At 51.4% G+C, this 19,998-nt stretch overlaps 2 protein-coding genes across 4 annotated transcripts; one reads left to right on the forward strand and one right to left on the reverse strand.

Annotated features, from left to right (window-relative positions):
- Window positions 1-2,687: 2,687 nt before the first annotated feature.
- Window positions 2,688-13,189, forward strand: PRRT3 (proline rich transmembrane protein 3). Of its 2 annotated transcripts, XR_005795648.1 has the most exons (5): window positions 2,688-2,948; window positions 5,781-6,864; window positions 7,076-7,231; window positions 7,809-11,667; window positions 12,577-13,189. XR_005795648.1 is itself a non-coding variant. In XM_040492021.1 (4 exons), exons 2-4 carry the CDS (start codon window positions 5,838-5,840, stop codon window positions 9,572-9,574), a joined length of 2,949 nt encoding a protein of 982 aa, XP_040347955.1. In that variant the 5' UTR covers window positions 2,956-3,113; window positions 5,781-5,837; the 3' UTR covers window positions 9,575-10,108. The 2 variants fall into 2 exon arrangements, 1 of the variants encoding a protein (XP_040347955.1); XM_040492021.1 differs by lacking the exons at window positions 2,688-2,948; window positions 12,577-13,189 and adding an exon at window positions 2,956-3,113 and having other exon boundaries at window positions 7,809-10,108.
- On the reverse strand, window positions 10,490-19,947 carry CRELD1 (CRELD disulfide isomerase 1). 2 transcript variants are annotated; one of them, XM_040492047.1, is made up of 11 exons: window positions 19,821-19,947; window positions 19,098-19,291; window positions 18,783-18,865; window positions 15,090-15,200; window positions 14,670-14,761; window positions 13,780-13,956; window positions 13,600-13,695; window positions 12,590-12,673; window positions 12,288-12,383; window positions 11,939-12,073; window positions 10,490-11,130 (listed from the first exon to the last, which is right to left on the reverse strand). In XM_040492047.1, the coding sequence occupies exons 1-11, from the start codon at window positions 19,891-19,893 to the stop codon at window positions 10,916-10,918; spliced, it is 1,356 nt and encodes a 451-aa protein (XP_040347981.1). In that variant the 5' UTR covers window positions 19,894-19,947; the 3' UTR covers window positions 10,490-10,915. The 2 variants fall into 2 exon arrangements, with proteins under 2 accessions (XP_040347981.1, XP_040347982.1); XM_040492048.1 differs by lacking the exon at window positions 10,490-11,130 and adding an exon at window positions 11,368-11,478.
- Window positions 19,948-19,998: the final 51 nt, after the last annotated feature.

Genomic DNA, 19,998 nt, shown 5'->3' on the forward strand with positions numbered 1-19,998 from the left:
AAAAACACAGTTTCCTCAAAGGAAGTTAGGATGCCGTCAGGAAGAGAGATGGATCTTGGAAAATGCGTTAAAAAATGCCAATTATCTATTATGTATAGAATCAGGATCCAGATAACTTCTCACAAGATCAGAACAACTGGCTAGATCTAACAAGAAAAAAATAAACAAGAAACAAATGTGAAGTCCTACCCTGAGGGTCAAGAAACCAACTGCACACAAAGAGGTGGGGAGGACCTAGTAGACTGATACTGGGCAACAAAGTGATGTGGCTGCCAGAAACATTAATTCAGTGTGAGGTCATATTAATGGAAGAGGAGAATCTGGGAAAGGGAGGTGAAAGTCCAGCTTTGTCACCAACTGGGTTCAGTTCTAAGAGTTATACTTTAAGGGGGACATTGTTGACCTGGTAAGAAGCCAACAGAGGAAGATGTCAGAATGCTGAGAGCCCAGAATCCTGTCCTTTGAAGAAAGGCTGAAAGAATCTCATTCTAGAGGAATGAGAGGTGCCTTTAAATTCTGAAGGGGTTCCCACAAAGAAAATAGTAGAGCTGGTCAGATGATCAGGTGAACTGGGAAAAGCCCAGTTTTTCTCCTAGAGTCAGTTAGAGCAGCTGGATTCTGGGGGCACCTGGGTGGCTCAGTCAGTTGAGCATCAGACTCTTGATTTTGGCTCAGGAAGTTATCCCAGGGTTGTGGGAGCCTGTCTGCCTCGCTCTCTGACCCTCCCCCACTCAGGCCCAGAAGAAGGAGAAGAAGAAGGAGGAGGAGGAGGACAAGGAGGAGGAGAAGAAGGGGAAGAAGAAGGAGAAAAGCTGGATTCGGACTCCACCATTTACCAGCTCTTAGGGACTGAACACTCTTCAAACTGCAACATGTCAGACACAACTGAGGGCTGAGTGTTGCTATTCTGTGAGAGCCAAATGTAGGCAAACACCGGGAGGAAAATTTCAGCTCGATGCTAGGAAGAATTTTTTTCTTTCTTTTTTATTTTATTTATTGTTATTTTTATTTTAGAAAGAGAAAGTGCAAGCAGGGCAGAGAGGCAGAGGAAGAGAGAGAATATTAAACAGGCCCCAAGCTCAGTACTGAGCCCTATGTGGGGCTCAATCCCATGACCCTGGGGTCATGACCTGAGCCAAAATCAAGAGTTGGATGTTCAATCGACTGAGCCACCCAGGTGCCCCTCTTTCTTTCTTTTTTAAGTGATATTTAGCATTCCTATCTCTGATCACAAAAGAAATACATGGTTGTGTAGAATACTGGTAAAGAGAAAAGCAAAATTAAATAAAAATCACATCAACTACTATTTACCTGCTAATAATTAGGGCTAAGATAGGTAGGATAGGTACACAGATAACAAGGATGATAGATAGATACATCCAGGTAGATATTAACAAAAATGGGATCATACAAATAATTATCTGAGAGAACAGAGTATCGCCACATAAAGATGTATGTATTGGTATGTAAGGATGTTTATTGCAGTATTGTTTCTAGTAGAAAAGAAGTAGCTGTAAACCAACTAAATACTGTTCAGTAGGAGAATGTTGGGAATGTGCGTAAATGACAGTGCATCCACACCATGCAGCACTCCACAGCTAGTTGAAAAAAAGGGTGGAGCTAATAAGTATGCACTGCCTTCAGAATGTTTCCAACATATATTGCTTAAGGCCAAAAGAAAGTTATAGGATAATATGTGTAGTATGATCCTATTTTTGTGAGAAGAATAGCATGCACATACATGTTTTTATAAGTAAAGGAAACAACATGATGCTAACAGTGGGTACACCTGGGGAGGCAGGCTTGAAGAGGCCACAAGTAAGACATTGAATGTGTTCTTTGAACGTTTCTGTGTTGACTTGGGACAATCAGCCTACATGATTTTTACATAGAATGACTGAAATTTAAATAAATAAACAATAATCTACCCTGGAAATTTCTCCATGGCATTAAAGATTTCACATCATATTAACGACCACATGTATTCCTTGTGTAAATTTCTCTTAATGTTACTGAACCCGATGGTGGACATTGAGTACATCAGGAGCTGTCCAAAGAGGGACCAGGGGCATTCTGACAGTGTCTATCAAGACCTGAAAATGTGCAGACTCCTAGATCTAACCATGCTCACGTAGGAGATTATCCGACAGGCACACTAGTGCTTGTGCCCCAAGATGTCTACCCAAGAATGGCCCCTGCCTTATTATTCCTGCCAGCAAGAGGCTAGAAACAATCTACATCTCCAACCTCAGGACTGGATAAATTAAAAGTATAGGCTGAGTGCATGCTTCAATTCTCAACAGCAGATACAAGAAATGAAATGGATCTGTAGAAATTTACATGGAAAATGTGCCAGCACATATTCCACCGTGAAGAGAAGAAAGGCAAGTTACAGAACAGTATGTACAGTATGATCTCATTTCTATTTAAAACGTATATGTGACTGTGCATTGAAAAAGATCTGAAGGATAAACAGCAAGCTGTAAGTAGGATTTATCTCTAGGTATGTATGTATGTATGTATGTATGTATGTATGTATATATGTATGTATGTATGTGTATATATATGTGTGTGTGTGTGTGTGTGTGTGTGTGTGTGTGTGTGTGTGTATCCCTATAAGGATATAGGTATACAGGTATAAAGACAGTGAGCTCCACGAGGTGTGCAAACCAGGATTGGCTGTCCCTTATTCAGGGATGCTGCGGAAGGGAACCTCGGTTCCCCTCTTAGCCCTGAGAATCTCCGAGAGAGGGGAGGTCAGGACGGGGAGCAGAATCCACCCCTAAGGGGAAAGGGTTAAGTGGGGATGGCTTTCCTGTGGGCGGGCTCGGCGATCGGCAGCGCCGGGCTCTGTTAGCCAAGTCTGAGCATCGCGGAGGATGCGGCGCGGGGAGCGGCTGCAGGGACGCGCGCAAGGTGAACGCGGGGGCTGCCGGCTAGGCGCCCAGGTGAGGAGCTGGCCGAGGGAGGGGGCGATGACGGGGCCCAGGCAGGGAGCATGGACTGCAGCCCCCTTTCTGGGCGCGAGCGGCAAGGCCTGCACCAGCGCCCACCCCCACCCGGGACACTGCGGGAAGGCGCGGAGCCAGGGGAGAGGAGCCGGAGGAGGAGAGGTAACCCGAGATGGACCAGGTCCTGGAGGCTGCCCTGCGGCGGCCCTCGCCCTGCCCCCAGGCGGGCCTCTCTCCAGTCCCTAGGGCAGAGAGATACCCCCTACCCTTTACCCCATCCCCCCAAGAATCTGTCCTGTAGCGGGAACCCAGGACTGGGCAGCCTCCTCCGTGCCCATAAATGCCTACATCTCATTTGAATTGCGGGCGGTTGAGCAGATGGCATATGCTTATCACTGAAGGCCTAACTCAACTACCTCCTCTGAAAAGCTTTTGGACCCCCTGTGCAAAATGAGCCATTGCAGGTCTCACAACACTTAGTGTGGCCATTCGCTGGCTGTGTGACCTTGGGTGATTTGCGAAACCTCTCTGAACCTTGGTTTCATCCTCTATGAAATGGTTATACCCACACCTGCTTGTGTTGAGAGGGTTGGGTGAGATGGAGGACAGGCAGCTAATCTTAGCGCAGGAGCCTTACTGGGTAAGTGCTCAACACAGGAGCACTATTATTAACCAGGACATATGTCAGTGGCTGTTCAGTCCTTCCTCCTCAGCTACCCCTCCTCCCCAATCCTGACACTGCAACTGAGGCTTCTCTTTGGGTCCCCAGCACCCAGCTAGGAGCAGAGCAGAGTGAATGCTTGAGAAATTAACAAGACTTTAAGGCAGAGTCTAGTTTGGGGGATCTTTGAACCCCCTGAAATTGTCCACAACTTTGGATGAACCTTGGCATTTTTCTGGAGAGAGCACCTGGAACTTTCATTGGTTTCTCAAGGGGTCTGTGAGCCACCAAAGATGAGGAGCCAGGGAGTCTTCCCAGAGAAGAAAGGAGCAGGGCTTCTGCCCCTAAACACACCCAAGCCTCTCCTCTCTCACAGTTGCTGTGCCCTGGCCCTGCAGTCTCCTGGCCACCTTCCTGCCTCCCTGGCTTAACTAGGGACTCAAGAAGAGGAAACTTGAGGGCGTATCTACCCAGGGCCAGGCATGTGCAGGGGGCCTGAGGCAAGAAATAAAGATGCAAAAGCAGCCCTTGAAAAGCCCCAGGCCAGTGGAGGAGACCTGAGATTGCATTATGTGACCTGGATGATAGGAAGGGGTGGAGGTGGTGTCAGGGAAATAAATGTCTAAGCTGAAACAAGCCACTATTATTATCTTACCTGGATTTCTGCACTGGCCTCTCTCCCCCTTTTCAGTACACTTAATTGGACCTTTTTGCTTCCATGCTTAACATCTGCATTGGCTTCCTGTGATATTTAGAATAAAATCCAGGTGCCTTATTGTGGCTTACAAGGGCCCTTGTGATCTAGCCCCACCTTCTTGATCTTATCTCCCTTCGCTCCTTTCTCCTTCCTTTGCTCTGCTCCAGCCACACTACCCTTTTCATTTCCTGAATTCACCTCATTCATTCTGCTTCAAGGCCTTTTGCACTTTCTGTTCCCTTTGCCAAATACTTTTCCCTTGTTATCTTCAAATGGCTGGCTCCTTCTCATCAGCATCTAGCTTAGATGTCACCTCTCAGAGGTCTTCCTGCTGTACCACCTGTGTAAAGTAGCCCCCATCAATCTCTTAACCTGTTTTATTTTCTTCAGCGCTCATCTTATTTAAAATTATTCATTGTCTGCCTCTTACCCTAGAATGCCAGCTCAGTGAGGGCAGGAATCTTGTCAGTCTTTTCACTGCTTTATCCCCAGGGCCTGGCAGATAGTATGTGCTCACATATTTTGTTGAAATAGGTCAGGGGGCTGGTGGAAAGAAAGCTTTCTGGACAAAGGGAAAAGTAAAAGGTCTCTAATGCTTATTAAACTCCTATTATGGGCCTGGCCTATATAATGTGTTTTGTTAGGTAAGTCTTGGAAGAGCTCCTTTGAATTAGGTACTTTTCTTATACCCATTTTACTGATGGGAAAACCATGATTTGCAGAGGTGAAGTGACTCACCCAGGAAATAGCAAAGCTGGGATTCAAACCCAGATCTCTCCTCAAAGGCAGGGACATGTTCCTCTCCCTCTTCACTGCTCTGATATTTGAGCCAGGCCTTCAAGAATAGGGTTTCAGGGGCACCTGGGTGGCTCAGTCAGTTGAGCATCCAACTTTGGTTCAGGTCATGATCTCATGGTTCATGAGTTCAAGCCCCACATCAGGCTCTGTGATGACAGCTCAGCTCTGTGAGTCTTCAGATTCTGTCTCTCTCTCTCTCTCTCTCTCTCTCTCTCTCGCTCGCTCTCTGCCCCTCCCCCACTCATGCTCTGTCTCCCTCTCTCTCATAAATAAGTAAACATTAAAAAAAAAAAAAAAAGAGGATTTCAGCTAGTGAAGAAGAAGGGAGAGGGCAGTCCAGGCTGAGGGAACAGCAGGAGCAAAGGATTGGGGCATTGGACAGCCCAGTGGTTGTTGAAGGGGATGAGCAGCCTGGTGTAGCCTTGGAAGGCTAAGAGAGAAGCTTATATTATTTCCTGAGGGTGATGGGGAGCCACCAAAGGTTTTGAAGTAGGGCAAGTGGCATGACCAGAGATACATTTTTAAAAGGTCACTCTGGGCAGCATGAAGGGGTTGAACAGGAAGGGGTTGGGGAAAGGGGAGCTCTCTTTCTTTCTTTCTTGCCACCACCCGCCTTGGGACAGCTATGGATGCTCCCAATGCTCACATGTCATCCCCCTTCTCCTTTTTTTAGGCTCATCCAGTGAGGACTGGAAGTTGAGTGTTCTAGGCCCACACATCAGAGTGGACCATGGCCCCCAGCCCATGGGGCCGTGTATGTGGCCCCCTACTGCTGATGCTGCTGCTCTCCCTGGGGCCTGGCCCTGCTCTGGGCCGGCGCCTTCCCAAGCCACTTGAGGACTCGGAACCACACCTGATCCTAGGAGATGACCCCCAGGGCCCTGTGGGCACAGAGCCCCATGCCCTCGACTTCCTCTGGCAGAAGTCCAGAGATGAGAGCCCCTGGAACTCCAATGTCCCCCAGGTCCCTGCCGAGGAAGCACCTGAGGCGCCCGCAGAATCTCCCATTGGCCCAGCCCTGCACGGACCTAAAGCAGCCCATAGGGCTCAGAGAGAAGGACTCCCAGTAACTGATGATCTCCAGATGGCTCGAGGGCCAAGTTCTCATGGCTGGACAGGACCTCCTGACTCACAGGAGCCTATGGAGCAAGAAGCACCAGCCCCCCATCCAGTGGGTCTCCCCCATCTCACTTTCATCCCCATAACTCCCAGACTCCAACTCAGGATAGCTACAGTTTCTCCCTCCCCAGGGCCAGAGGAATCTGGAGGCCAAATGGGACAACAACCACCTAAAGATGAGGGTCTGGTGGCCGAAGCCAAGATCAGAGTCTCAGAGATATCCCCCTTAGACCACCAGGGCCCTTCTCAGACTCTTGCCCCCAACTTGGGCACCACCAAGACACCAGTGCTGGAAGAACAGGGTGGGGGCAAGGAGGACTTCCAGGAGGCAGCTCAAAGCCCCCTCTTCACCCAACAAGATCCAGTAGCCCCTCATGTTGGTTTGGTATCTCCAGCTGAGGTGGCGTCCTCTCAGGAGCCTGGGCCCCAGCCAGACCTGGCATTGGCCAAAAGCCTTCCTCCTACTGAGGAGCTACCACTTGAGCTCCCCAAGAAGGCTGGAGGTGGGGAGACCTGGGAAGTCAGTCTTCCAAGTCCCTCACCCAAAGAGGCTGATCTTTCTGATGTGAGGAGCTCACCAAGACCCCAGCCCTCAGGTCCCCCAGCCACAGAGACTCCTGACGTGCAACCTAAGCCAGGTGGGTATCAAAGTGGAGGTTTCCCAGTAGGGCTGGGAGGGGACGGTGTTCCAGCATAGCTGGATGCCCCAGTTTCTATGTGACCTCTGGTCTCTCTGGGTCCCATTTTCCTCATTCTGGCAAATGAGCGTGATTGTGCCTCCCTTTGGGGGGACTAGACTTTGGGGACCACTGCATGGTCAGGCAGTGATAACTGCTTTTGTTATTTCAGAGATAGCAGCAATGAATGGAGCAGACCCCATCTCCCCCCAGCGGGTGAGAGGAGCACTGGAGACCCCAGGTACCCCCAAGTCCCTCATCCCTGGCCCCTTGGACCCTGGCCCAACTACAAATCGAACAGAGAGCCCTGTGGGGGCCCTGCAGCCAGGTGAGGGGATGACTAGGGGTTTGGGGGAGAGTGGGTACTCTAATAATTAAAAACCGAGGTACATGGGGGGAGTGAATGGGAACAAATACTTCCTTAAAGGAACTGGCCAGGACTTCCTTCAAAAACTTAAGGATAATAAACTAATGCTGGGTACTCTGGGACAAGTCATTTGCCCTTTGGGGATAGAATATTCGTAAATGTAACTTGGATATATTTAGTGCAGTGTCTCCAACTCCCACAAATCACTGGAGGAGCTTTTAAAAAACTCCAATACCCAGGCCCCATCCCAAGGAATTCTGATTCAGTTCGTCTCCAGGTGATTCTAATATGCAGCCAATGTTGAGAACTGCTGGTATATTATTAATAAAAGTGATAGGTCATGTCGTTTAACATTACTGGGTGTTGGGCACTATGCTAAACATTTAATCTTCCCCACAATCCAATGAGGTAGGTGCTATTACCATCCCCATTTCACAGATGTGCTTAGAAAAGTGAAATAACTTGCCCACCACACTAGAGAATGTGGGAAATCAAAAGCACTTTTCAAAGGGTTATTCTGATATTGTTATTATTGCAGATGAAGCCGAGGAGTGGCCGGGGCGCCCCCAAAGCCATCCCCCAGCACCCCCAGTCCAGGCCCCCTCGACGTCACGCCGGGGCCTCATTCGGGTCACTACGCAGCGCGCCCTGGGCCAGCCACCCCCTCCGGAGCCCTCAGCCAGCTCCTTGGCATCAGCCCCAGCCACCAGCCCCCCGGCCAATGCCACCGCCCCTCCCCTGCGCTGGGGTCCCCTGCGGCGGGTGCTGAGCTTTTCCTGGGAGCTGCACGTCTATGGGGTGGGGGTGCTCTTCCTGTTGCCCGCGTTGTTGGCACTGGCCTCACTGGCAGCTGCCCCTGCGGGGCCCCGGCTGGCTCTGGTGGCAGCGGTGCTGGTGCTCATAGCGTCGGGGCTTCGATCTGCCTACATGCTCGCGGACCCATACGGCTCTCAGGCACGGCTGGGCTTACGCACCGGCCTGGTACTCTACAACCTGCCCTTCCCCTTGCTGCTCACTGCGCTGGCGGCCCTGACCCTACTCGGGCTGGGCGCGGGGCTGCCACAGCAGCTGCAAAACCCGCTCCTGCTGGGAGCGTTGGCGTTGGCGCACGGCGTGGGGTTGCTGACTACTGACCTGTTGTCAGTGAGGCCTGCGTTCAACCTCCTGGCTCAGGGCTTGTCTTGTGCCTGGGGCGCGGCCGTGGCTCTGGGCACACTCTGTCTGTGCCGTCGCCGCCTGCTGGACGGGCCGCGGGGCTGGGATGCCAGCCCGGGCCCGCGGCTGCTGGCCGTGGCCGGCGCGCTGGGGCTGCTGGCCAGTGGCTTGCAACTGGCAGCGGCGCTCTGGCTATACCCGGGCCCAGGTCGGGTGGGTCGCTTTTCGTGGGCCTGGTGGGGCGTCCACTTCTGGCTGCGCCTGCTGGAGCTGACATGGGCCCTCACCCTTGCGCTAGCCGCTGTAGCCGCCGCGCGGCCCAGGCCGCCCACAGAGCACGCTTGCTGGGCTAAGTTGCTGCGCCTGGTGTGCCCCACGCCCTCGGGCAAGAGCGAGGTACCTGAGCGACCAAACAACTGCTATGCGGGGCCTAGTGGCGTGGGTGCAGGCAGCTTGGACATAAGCAAGAGCCTCATCCGCAACCCAGCAGAGGGTGGGCCGCCTGCCACGCCCAGTTCAGGCGCCTGGGGGTCGGCTGCGTCGTTGGGCCGCGGTCCCCAGGGTGGCCCTGGACTGTCCCGCAGCAGCGTGGGGCCGGCGCCGTCGATGAGCGAGCTGGACCTGCGGCCGCCATCACCCATCAACTTGAGCCGCAGCATCGACGCCGCGCTCTTCCGAGAGCACTTGGTGCGAGACAGCGTTTTCCGGCGCTGTGGCCTGCGCGGTCTGTCCTCCCCGCCGCCCGGGGGCGCGCTGCGGCCGCGCCGGGGCAGCCACCCCGACGCCGAGCTCGAGGGCGCAGGCTCTTCGCTCCTGAGGGGCCGCTGCCGGTCTCTCAGCGACGTGCGCGTGCGCGGCCCGGTCCCACCACATGTCGCGGATGAACCTGACGGGGCGGTTTCTGGCAGCTCCATGGACAGCTTCTCCCGGGGCTCGCTCAAGATCAGCTGGAACCCGTGGCGTCACGGGCTGTCGTCGGTGGACAGTCTGCCCCTGGATGAGCTGCCCAGCACGGTGCAGCTACTGCCTGCCCCAGCCCCTGCTCCTGCCCCCACCCCCTCCCGGTCCGGGGAACCTCAGAGTGAGGTCCAGACTCGCTGCAAGCCCGGGGACTCCCGCAGCGCCTCCAGTGACACCATCGAGCTCTGAGGGGTCCAGGGATGCAGGACCGGGGCCCTACCCTCGATGGCCATATGGCTTGGCCGACTGGGACAACTGAACATTTGAAAAACTGGCATTCCCGGGTTTCCATCTAACTACAACCCCTGGCAACATTGGGGCATGAACCTAACTGCCCCCATTTTTTGTTTTTTAAATATCTATTTTTTTTCAGTGGGTATTTTGCACAGAGGCTGTGACTTATGCGGAATACAGGGTGGACATGCATGGATTTGGGTGTGGGATATGGGGTCCAGGTACCCCCAAACACCCCTCCAGACTCCATAGTGTGGAGATGAGGTTTGCTTGCCCAGACTGACTGTCCTCTTTGCCAAAGAAATAAACCCTTAGGACTTGGCTCATGCCTCCCTCTGGCCATGCCAGGATCCCGTTCAGAGAAGAGGTAGCAGTCCCCACCCCCAACCCCCAGCAATCCCAAGTCCTCTATATGTTGGGGAGGGGAGGACCCAGAAAGGAAAGGTACCCCACTGTGGGAAGCCTTAAGAATAACGGCTACAGAACATCTATCTGTTGTACACGGTTTTCAGCTCTTTGTATTTATCATCTTCCTTAATTCTATTAAGCCTGAGTGGAAAGCATTATCATGCCCATTTTATAGATGGGAAGAGTCAAGATCAGAGACGAAAGCAATTTGTCCAGGGTCCTTTGGCAAATGATAGCTGGCAATGAACCCAGGAACCTCCACTCCAAAGCCTGGTTCCTCCATCCCCTTCTCCTAACACTACTTCAGGGCCAAGCCCCTCTGTCCTCCTTATACTGCTCCTCCATCATGGTAGCCCTCAATTTCCCAGGGTTTTAGAAAATTTCCCCACGGATGGGTGGGGGGGGGCTCGCAGTAGCTCAGGCCAACCCATAGGGAGTAGAAGGCAGGTAGTGAGACTGAAGTTTCTCCATTTTCCAAGACCTTTATTTCCTGAGATGAATAAATAATCAGCGGCTGAGGGGCAGGGGTACAGAACAGGAGCTGGCAGCATGCAGCTGGCAGGAGGAGGCTATGATGGGCCCACCCCTGGAGGGAATCCCCCCTCATCCTGGACAGGGGCCAAAGCCCACTAGCAGCCACCACAAGGAGATACTTTTTTAAAAATTCACACACATTGTGAAGCCTACCCAGTTCCCCCAGGCCAAGATCTCATGGCATCCGTATTTAGGGCTACTTTTTCACCCCAAGGGTCTCACCTGCCTAGGTGTGAGGTGTGGTATTTACCCCGCTCAAAAATAAAGCAAGCTGCCTCAAGTGTCCAGGCAGGAAAGAGGCCTGACTTCTGGGGGCAGCCTGGATAGGAGGAGATCCTGCAAATGTGGCAAGGATTATCTGCCCTTGATGAAGCCCTCCAGCACACGGTCGCTGCGCTCTGACAACCAGTAGCCAGTCATGGCCGCCACAGCCCCAATGAAGATGGCGGTAAACACCAAGTCACCCTTGGCAGCTAGTGTGGCCAGTGCACAGATGATGACACCGAAGAACATCTGCTGCAGCACCACCAGCTCATCCTCTGTCATCTCCGAGAAGAAGCCTGCTGACTCTGTGAGGAACAAGAGAAGCACCTGTCACTCCCCCGCTGTTCCTGGAGCTTCCCACGTACCTCATCATTGCTGCCACATGGTTGCCCAGCAAGCCGGCACATGATGTCATTTACTGCTAAGAACAACTCCAACGGGCAGTTATTGTCCCTGTCTCAATAAATGGGAAACTGAGGTTCAGAGCGGTGAAGAGGTTTGCCCAAGATCATGTGGTGGGCAAGTCTGGAGACAGCCTGTGTACCAGCCCGGCTCCAGAGCCAGACTGCATGGATTTGACTCGCAGCTCTGCAACCTGCTTGTCATGTGGTCCTGGGCAAGTTATTTCATCTGTCGGCATCCTAGTTTCCACCCTGTAAAGTGAGGATGAGAATAATACGAACAGCACTGGACCTATTGTAGAAGCGAAATAACTTAATACATGCAACAGGCTTGGAACAGTGTCAACACATGGTAAGAGCTGTGAAGTAGTCACCATCGTCATCATTGTGGTTGTCCTTCATCTCAGAACAACAGCCTGCAACAGCTGTCAGCAGCCCAGGGTAAGGACTGGCCCCAATGGACAGATAAGAAGGGAGGTAGGGGGGATTTGACACCAAGTGCCATGTTCTTTCTGCCTTGGGAGGTGTGAGGCCGCTAAAAGTCAGCCTGGGGATCAGATGTAGGGTTTGGGTCTCAGTGCAGCCTTATGGGGGATGGGTGGCAGTGGGGATGGGGCAGGGCCTATGGCTGCCTGGAGAAGGGGCTTGCCTGCCCTCCCCCTGGATGAGGACCTCCCTTCCTCAGGTTTCTGGGGGCCACTACAGGGCTCACCTGGGATCTGCTCCTTCACACAGACGCCCTCCATCTGTTTGTAGCCCTCGGCACAGACACAGCGATAACTGCCCTCGGTGTTCTCGCACTGCTCGTTCTCTCCTGGACACACCTCTGTCTCACATTCGTCCACATCTTGAGGGAGGGTGAGACGGGGTCAGACCCCCACTGCCAGGGTCCCACATATGGCAGCCCTGACTCCATCTCATTCATATCCGGACACCCCTTTGCCCTTGCCCAAACAACATTCCACCCTTCCTTCCCCTGCCCTGTCCACATTCCAGCTCTTCTCAATTTGTGGTGGGCAAGGCACTTCACGGTGTCTGTGCCCCACTGGCAGGAGACTCACCGAGACACTTGGAGCCCACCTGCTGGTAGCCAGGGCTGCATTTCTTACAGCGGCCTGGCCCTGCCCCCATGCAGCCCAGGCAGGCCTTGGCACAGTCTGGAGAAGGGATAGGAGAGAAGAGGGTGAGAGCTGCCCTTAGGCCGGAGGCGGGTTGTGGAGAGGGGGGGAAGCCTTGCTCCAGAAGAGGTCTGGGGGGGGGGGGCCGGTTTCTGGTGCCTGAGAAGGCAGAAACTTGGGGGAAAGGGCATGGAGCAGCCCCTTCTACCCTTCCCACACTCCTTCCTTACAGGATCAGCACTTACCTCGGCACTCATAGGAGCCCTCTGTGTTCACACAGAACTGGTTGGATCCACAGCTGGCTCGTTCCGTGCCACACTCATCGATGTCTGCAGGGAAGCAGGCAGGATACGGATTTCAATCCCTATCGCACTAACAGGGAAGCTGAGGCCAAGGTTGTTGGGGAAGGGACCTGCTCAGACTCAAATAGCTTGGCAGAGACTGCTGGCTGTGTGCCAACACGAAGGCAGAGGTGCAGTAGGACTTCGGGCCACCCAACTAAAGATGACATTTTCCAATCTGCCTTGCAGCTAAGTGTGGCCTAATGATTGAGTTCTGGCCAACAGGATGTAAACAGAAATGATGTGCTCCACTTTTAGCTTGGCCTTAAAACAACAGAAGTGGACTCTTCCATGCATTTTCTTCCCTTTCTCACTTCCTGAGTGTTGGTCATGGAACATGGAGGTATCTCAAGCAACAAAAACATCCCAAGGGGATGACCACACTGTAAGACAGAAAGTATCTGGGTCCTTGAATGCTTGTAACAGGTGGAACTTCCTTGCCAGCCTGGACCACTTGTTTTAAGACTGTGGTATAAGATAAAAATAAACCTCTATATTCTTTAAGTCATAGTCTTTGGTGACCTTTCTGTTGTAGCAGCTTAGCCTTTACCCTCGTTTATATAAATAGCTACACAGAGACCAAAACCAAGTCTTGAACCCAGGCTTCCTGACCCCAGGTTAAGTATCTTCATTTCCCTGGCTAACTCTTCCTCAATTTTCAAGACTTGGCCTAAAGGATACCACCTGCAAGAAGCCTTTCCTGATTCCCCACCTCTACAGAGCTGGATCAGGGGCATCTCCAAATGTACAAAGATCGGTCTGTACTCTAGGTTACTTTTCTGCCTTCCCGAACAGGTTGAGATCACCATGAAGTTGGGAACTGTGGTGGTCTAGCCCAGAGATGTGTGTGCTGATGGGGACCAAGTCCAGGCTGCTGCTTTCCTCCCCAGACCTAGGGCTAGGGCCTCACTCACCTACACACTTGAGGTGATGCAGTGCCCAGCCCTTCTTGCACTGTAAACAGTTGGACTCCTCAGGTCCCGAGCAGCGGGCACAGGGGCCAAAACAAGCTGGGTCAGAAGGGGGAAGTGTGAGGGTAGGCAGGCAGGTAACCCATCTGCCCTTGCCCAGCCCTGTGCCTCTTGGCTACCTACCCGAACATACCAGATGGCTGGCGTTGCGCTCTGCCTCAAAGTAGCCGAGGCCACATTGGCCACAAGCCTCGCCCCCATAGCCGGCCTGGCAGTCACAGTGCCCGCTGCCCCCTCGAGTCCCTTCCCCTTCACACCGCCCGTGGCCACCGCAGGGCTTTTCTGCGCCCCCAGGACAGGCTGTGGGCAGATACCAAACCGGGTGAGATCATAAACACAATCGTGAATACAGAGATTATTTCCCCATACCATTAAATATTTTTGGAGAGCAAACTCAATTTTAATGGCAACATAATATTTCATCATAAACTATATGAAATTTACTTAACCAATACCCCACTGTGGAACAGGTTATTTATAAATCTTTTCTCTTATAAAGACTGAATTATCATCTTAGTCACTCTCCCTTTGTTGTTGTTGTTGTTTTTTGTTTTATCTGTTTTTTATTCTTTGTGTCACTTAGTCTTTTATCTGAATCTTCCAGACTTTTCTAAAAGGGGCTGGTAGTAGGTTTAGCTCCTCCCTCAGGACTGTGTGATGACAATGGGGGCTTCAAAGCAGCACCCGCCTGTCCCTAGGAAGATCGCCTTAGTCCAGGGGATGGGGCCTGGTCTGATCCATGCATGGGAAATGGGGGGTGGGTGGGGCCATTTCTCACATACATGAAAAAAACCATAGTCCCATCTGACTCAGTCTAGCCCACTTATCTTTTTTCAGAGCCGTTCCCCACTGATTTGCTCATCTCAACAGCTCTCAAAGGCAGATGAGAACAAAGGTCCAGAGAAGTTATGAGGGCAACCTGAGCTCACACAGCCAGCTATGCGGTAGAGTCAGGACTGGATCCCTGACCTTGGCAGTCCCCTCATCCCCCAAGAGGAGCTTGAAAAACTCACGGAGGCAGGAGGGCCCGAAGGTGCCAGAGGGGCAGCAGAGCTTCAGGGAATCTGAGCAGAGCCACTGGAAGAGGTCTGGGGCTTCCTGCTGCCTGAGGGGGTTAGCGGGTGGGGATGATAGTGAGGGGGGCTGAGACAGTGTCAGAGGTGCTATCCACCCCCCACCCTCCCAAAGAACCTGTGATACAACCCTTCTTGGATATAAGACCCATAACACTACCCAACCAACACCCTCTCCCCATTTGGCAGAGGGGTAAATTGAAGCTCAGACTGAGAACTTGGGTGCCCCCCCAAGTCCTTAGCAGACCTAGGTTTGGAAAAAGGAGTCAAACCAGGACACAGGCCCCAGCATGCACCCCCCTCTTTTACCACCAGGTCCTGCCTATGGCTCCCTCCCTGGGAAGCCCCCCAGTAACTCACTTGTGAAACCACCAGCTCTCCACCAGCTCCTCACTCAGCTCTAGCAGGCGGTGGCACTCAAAGTCCGATTTGCTGCACACACTCTCGAGCACCTCTACCAGGCGGGTCTCACTGACCGGACAGGGCAGGGATCGTATGAATATGTTCTACCCCATCCACCACCCTCCTTAAGGTCTCCTCTCCCCCCACCCTCATGCCATGACAATGTCAAAGGAAAGGCCGTAGGGCATAACGGAAGGGGTACTGATTAGCAAGTCAGACAGACCTGGGTTTGAATTTAGTTGAGTGACCTTGGGCAAGTCACTTAACCTCTCCTGAACCTCTCTTTTCTCATCTGAAAAATGGAAACAAAACCTGCCCTGCACGTTTGTTGTAAGATATCTCAGTTCCTGCATTTTCACAATGGAAGATAATACCCTTGTTGCGTATATGTGATTAAAAATACATCATGTGGGGCGCCTGGGTGGCGCAGTCGGTTAAGCGTCCGACTTCAGCCAGGTCACGATCTCGCGGTCCGTGAGTTCGAGCCCCGCGTCAGGCTCTGGGCTGATGGCTCAGAGCCTGGAGCCTGTTTCCGATTCTGTGTCTCCCTCTCTCTCTGCCCCTCCCCCGTTCATGCTCTGTCTCTCTCTGTCCCAAAAATAAATAAACGTTGAAAAAAAAAAAAATACATCATGTAACAAGTGTTGGCAGGATGTGGAGAAATTGGAACGCTCCTACATTGAAGGTGAATGGTGAAGGTGAATGGAATGAAAGATGGTGTAGCCACTGTGGAAAACAGTTTGGCACTTCCTCAATAAGTTTAACATGCAATTACCATATGAATCAGTTATTCCACTCTTGGTTATATACCCAAAAGAATGTTCAAACAAACACTTGTACACAAATGTTTGTAGCAATACTATACACAGCAGCCAAAAGGTAGAAACAACTTGGGGCGCCTGGGTGGCTCAGTCAGTTAAGCGTCTGACTTTAGCTCAGATCATGATCTCACGGTTCGTGGGTTCAAGCCCCGTGTCAGGCTCTATGCTGACAGCTCAGAGCCTGGAGCCTACTTTGGATTCTGTGTCTCCCTCTCTCTTGCTCGTCCCCAGCTCGTGCTCTGTCTCTGTCTCTGTCTCTCTCTCAAAAATAAACATTAAAAAAAAAAAAAAGGTAGAAACAACCCAAATATTCATTAACTGAAGAATGGATAAACAAAATGTAGTATCCATACAATGAAATTTTATTAAGCTTTAAAAAGGGGTGCTTGGATGGCTCAATTGGTTAAGTGTCTGAGTCTTGATTTCGGCTCAGGTCATGATCTCATGGTTCATAAGTTTGAGCCCCACACTGGGTTCTGCACTAACATTGTGGAGTGTGCTTGTGATTCTCTCTCTCTGCCCCTCCCCAGCTTGCTCTCTCTCTCTCTCTCTCTCTCTCAAAAATAAGTAAATAACTTTAAAACATCATGACAAGTGAAAGAAGCCAGACATAAATGGGTTCCAATGGAATCAGCAATCCAATGGACACAGACAGCAGAGTAATGGTTGCCAGGGGCTGGGGGAAGGGGAGAACAGGGAGTGATTGCTTAATAGGTACAGAGTTCCTTTCTGGAGTGATAAAAGTGGCCTGGAACTAGAGAGTGGTAAAGACTGCAAAACACTATAAATGTACAAAATGTCTCTAGTGGTAAATTTTATGTTATATATACTTTACTGTAATAAAAAAAATTTTTTAAGTATGTATACACACACACACACATTTTATATATATATATATATATATATATATATATATATATATATATATATAATGTATTTAAAGGGTCTGGCATGTGCCTGGCATATAGGAGGAGACGACTTAAAAAACAAAACACAAACAAACAAAAAACAGGAGCCACTATACAGCCAAAAGTGCTCTTCAGGTTATCTTGCCCAATCTCATTCCTAAATGAGGAAACTGAGACCCCTGAAGGGAAAGGAAAATGACCAATGTTACATGATAACAAAACCTTTTGTTTCCAGTGGGCATCACCATTTAATCCTTACCACAATCCTATGAGATAGTCAAAGCAAGTATTAACATCCCCATTTTACAGATGAGGAAACTGAGGCTCACAGAGGTTAAGTGACCTTCCCTAGGATACACAGGGTCACAAGTGACATCCAAGTCTGTCTAACTCCAAGTCTTTGCTGATTTCTTCTCTTCAACTTGACTTTTTTTTGTTTATGTATTTATTTTGAGAGAGGGAGAACAAGTGCACATGAGTGGAGGAGGAGCAGAGAGAGAGAGGAGAGAGAATCCCAAGCAGGCTCTGCGCTGGTAGCACAGAGCCTGACATGGGGCTTGATCTCACCATGAGATCATCACCTGAGCTGAAACCAAGAGTTGGATGTTTAACCAACTAAGCCACCCAGGTGCCCCTCAACTTGACTTTGAAAAGTGGGAAGGCCTAGGACTCAGACCTTTCATTCATTATAGTCTCAACTCATTCCATGGTTTTATAATACTGACTATATGCTGATGACTCCCAAATTCATATTTCTAACTCCTACATTTCCCCTGATTTCCCCACAGCTAAATCTAACTCTACTTGGCTGTTTAACAGACCTCCCAGCCCAATATGTTCAAAGAGAACACCTGATTCCACCCCTCCTCTAAATCTGGTCCTGCCTCAGTTTTACCTATACCGTAGAACAGCTGCACTATTCACCCAGTTGCTCAGTCCCAAAACCTAAGGACTTTTTATTCTACTTTTTCTCTCATACCCCATAATGATTCCATCATCAAACCCAGCAGTCCATCTGCAAAATATACCCAGAATCTGACCCGTTCTCACCATGTCCACCACTAGATTCCACACTAGCTCATGCTGCTGTTACACTTAAGACCAGCCTCCCAAATGTTCTCCCTGCTTTCTCCACTCTGGTCCCTACAGTCTTTTTGCTACATCGCAGTGAGTGATCTTTTAAAGGTATAAATAAGACCACATCACTTCCCTGCTCCAAACCTTCCAATGGCTTACCATTACACTCAGAATAAAATCTAACTCCGTTCTGTGACCTTCAAGGCCCTCTGGCTTCATGTTGTACCATTCTCTCTTCTGCTCACTCCCCCCCCAGCCTCTTCTCAAATACATCAAGCTCAGTCCCACTCTGTCTAAATCCCTTCCCCGACTGTCACATAGCTTGCTTCTTTACTTCAGGTTTCTGTTTAAAATTTTTTTTAACGTTTATTTATTTTTTTGAGACAGGGAGAGACCGCATGAACAGGGTAGGGTCAGAGAGAGAGGGAGACACAGAATCTGAAACAGGCTCCAGGCTCTGAGCTGTCAGCACAGACCCTGACGCGGGGCTCGAACTCACAGACCGCGAGATCATGACCTGAGCCGAAGTTGGATGCTTAACCGTCTGAGCCACCCAAGCGCCCCCTTCAGGTTTCTGTTTAAATGTCACACCTTGAACATCACACCTCCCACCATTCTGTAGTCTATTCTTTCCCTGATATGACATTATCTATTTACTTATTCACTGTCTCCTCTACTAGAATGTAAGCTCCTTAACAATGGGTTTTGCATGCCTTATCTACTGCTGTACTATAGATGTTCAGTGATATTTGTTGAATAAGGACTCCCCAAGAGTCTCCAGGCCCCCACCAGTAGAGCAGAGATTGGGAGGTGAGGTGTACAAACCCACCTCTCCAGCCCCTTACCTGTCTTTGTATTTGGACAACTTCTCTTCCTCCCAGGCAGTATTTCCACCTCCGAAGTTGTCCCGGATTGTTCTCTCCAGGCCCTGGAAATGGAGAACATTAGTAATGGCTAAGTACAGTGCCTGACACATTCTAGCACTTTGGTATTTCACTCACCAGGGAACTGAGGCAGAGAGGCAAACTGCCCAAGGCTATATACAACTAGTAAGCAACCAAGCTAGTACCTGACTCATGCAGACTTGCATCCCGGAACTCCTCTCGACCCCTGTGCTATAATGGTTAGGCCGCCCCCCACAAGGCTGCTCATGCACCCACCTTGTTGAAGCTGTCGACCAGTCCACGGCAGGTATGACATGGATGGAGCTCAGTTGGGGGAGAGGACTGGGGAGACGGAGAGGGCTGGAGCCAGACGGGGCCTGGGAGGCTAAGGAAGAGACTTAGGCCCCAGAGCAGAGGTGGGACCAGGCCTCTGGGGGGCAGTGAGGCCATCTCTGACCCAGGCTGGGAACCTGTAGATAGAGGGAATGGGGATGACTCACTGGAGGAGCCAGGTGAGAAAGAAAAGGGTTGGCTCTGAGGTGCCGCGGGTCTGGGAGCCCAGATGTGTGTTATTATAAGAAAAAGAGGCTAGACTCGGGGGTTCGGCTGGGGGAGGGGAGGTGGTGAGGAAGGAGCCTATTCTGCAATTCCAAGACGGTAATAAGTTATCCTTGTCACGGTGGGAGAGGTGGCCTGAGTCCTTGGCAAAGGAGAAGTCAACTCATTGTTTTCAGGCCTGAATATGGGTTTTTAGGCCAGGATCAGCAGAATTAGGGGAGAATGGGTCAGAGTCCAAGTAATAGGAGAGTAGAGGCCGGATGGGCGGTCTTGGGGGGAGGAGTCCGGAACGGAACCCGGGTCTTGTGGGGAGGAGCCCGGATCCGGATATGAAGAAAGGGGGTCAGGTTAGCGGCCCGCAGGCTGCAAAGACGCGGCCCACTAGTTGACAGGGGACGATCCAGATCCGCATAGGCTGCGGGGGAGGAAGAGATGACCCACCCAGCCCGCGGGCGCCGACGACTGAGTCTCCCCAACGCCACCGCAGCCGCTGGCTGCGTAAGACGTGCAGCATCCGCCAGCTCCGCAGTCTGGGGGGCGGGGCCTACCCACAGCCAATGGTGGCGGCCCATGTGCCATTGCGTCATCCCACGTCAGCCAACCGGAGGCGGCGCCGGGC

Source organism: Herpailurus yagouaroundi, unplaced genomic scaffold (genome assembly GCF_014898765.1).
Source record: "Herpailurus yagouaroundi ecotype Mexico unplaced genomic scaffold, PumYag 183, whole genome shotgun sequence".
Taxonomy (NCBI): domain Eukaryota; kingdom Metazoa; phylum Chordata; class Mammalia; order Carnivora; family Felidae; genus Herpailurus; species Herpailurus yagouaroundi.

Coding starts and splice junctions, on each gene's coding strand:
- PRRT3 (XM_040492021.1), top strand. CDS start 5,838: ATGGCCCCCAGCCCATGGGGCCGTGTATGTGGCCCCCTACTGCTGATG. Junction 6,865..7,075: donor TGACGTGCAACCTAAGCCAG/GTGGGTATCAAA, acceptor TTGTTATTTCAG/AGATAGCAGCAATGAATGGA. Junction 7,232..7,808: donor TGTGGGGGCCCTGCAGCCAG/GTGAGGGGATGA, acceptor TTATTATTGCAG/ATGAAGCCGAGGAGTGGCCG.
- CRELD1 (XM_040492047.1), bottom strand. CDS start 19,893: ATGCTGCACGTCTTACGCAGCCAGCGGCTGCGGTGGCGTTGGGGAGAC. Junction 12,674..13,599: donor GCATCACCTCAAGTGTGTAG/GTGAGTGAGGCC, acceptor GCTTCCCTGCAG/ACATCGATGAGTGTGGCACG. Junction 12,074..12,287: donor GGTGGGCTCCAAGTGTCTCG/GTGAGTCTCCTG, acceptor CCCTCCCTCAAG/ATGTGGACGAATGTGAGACA.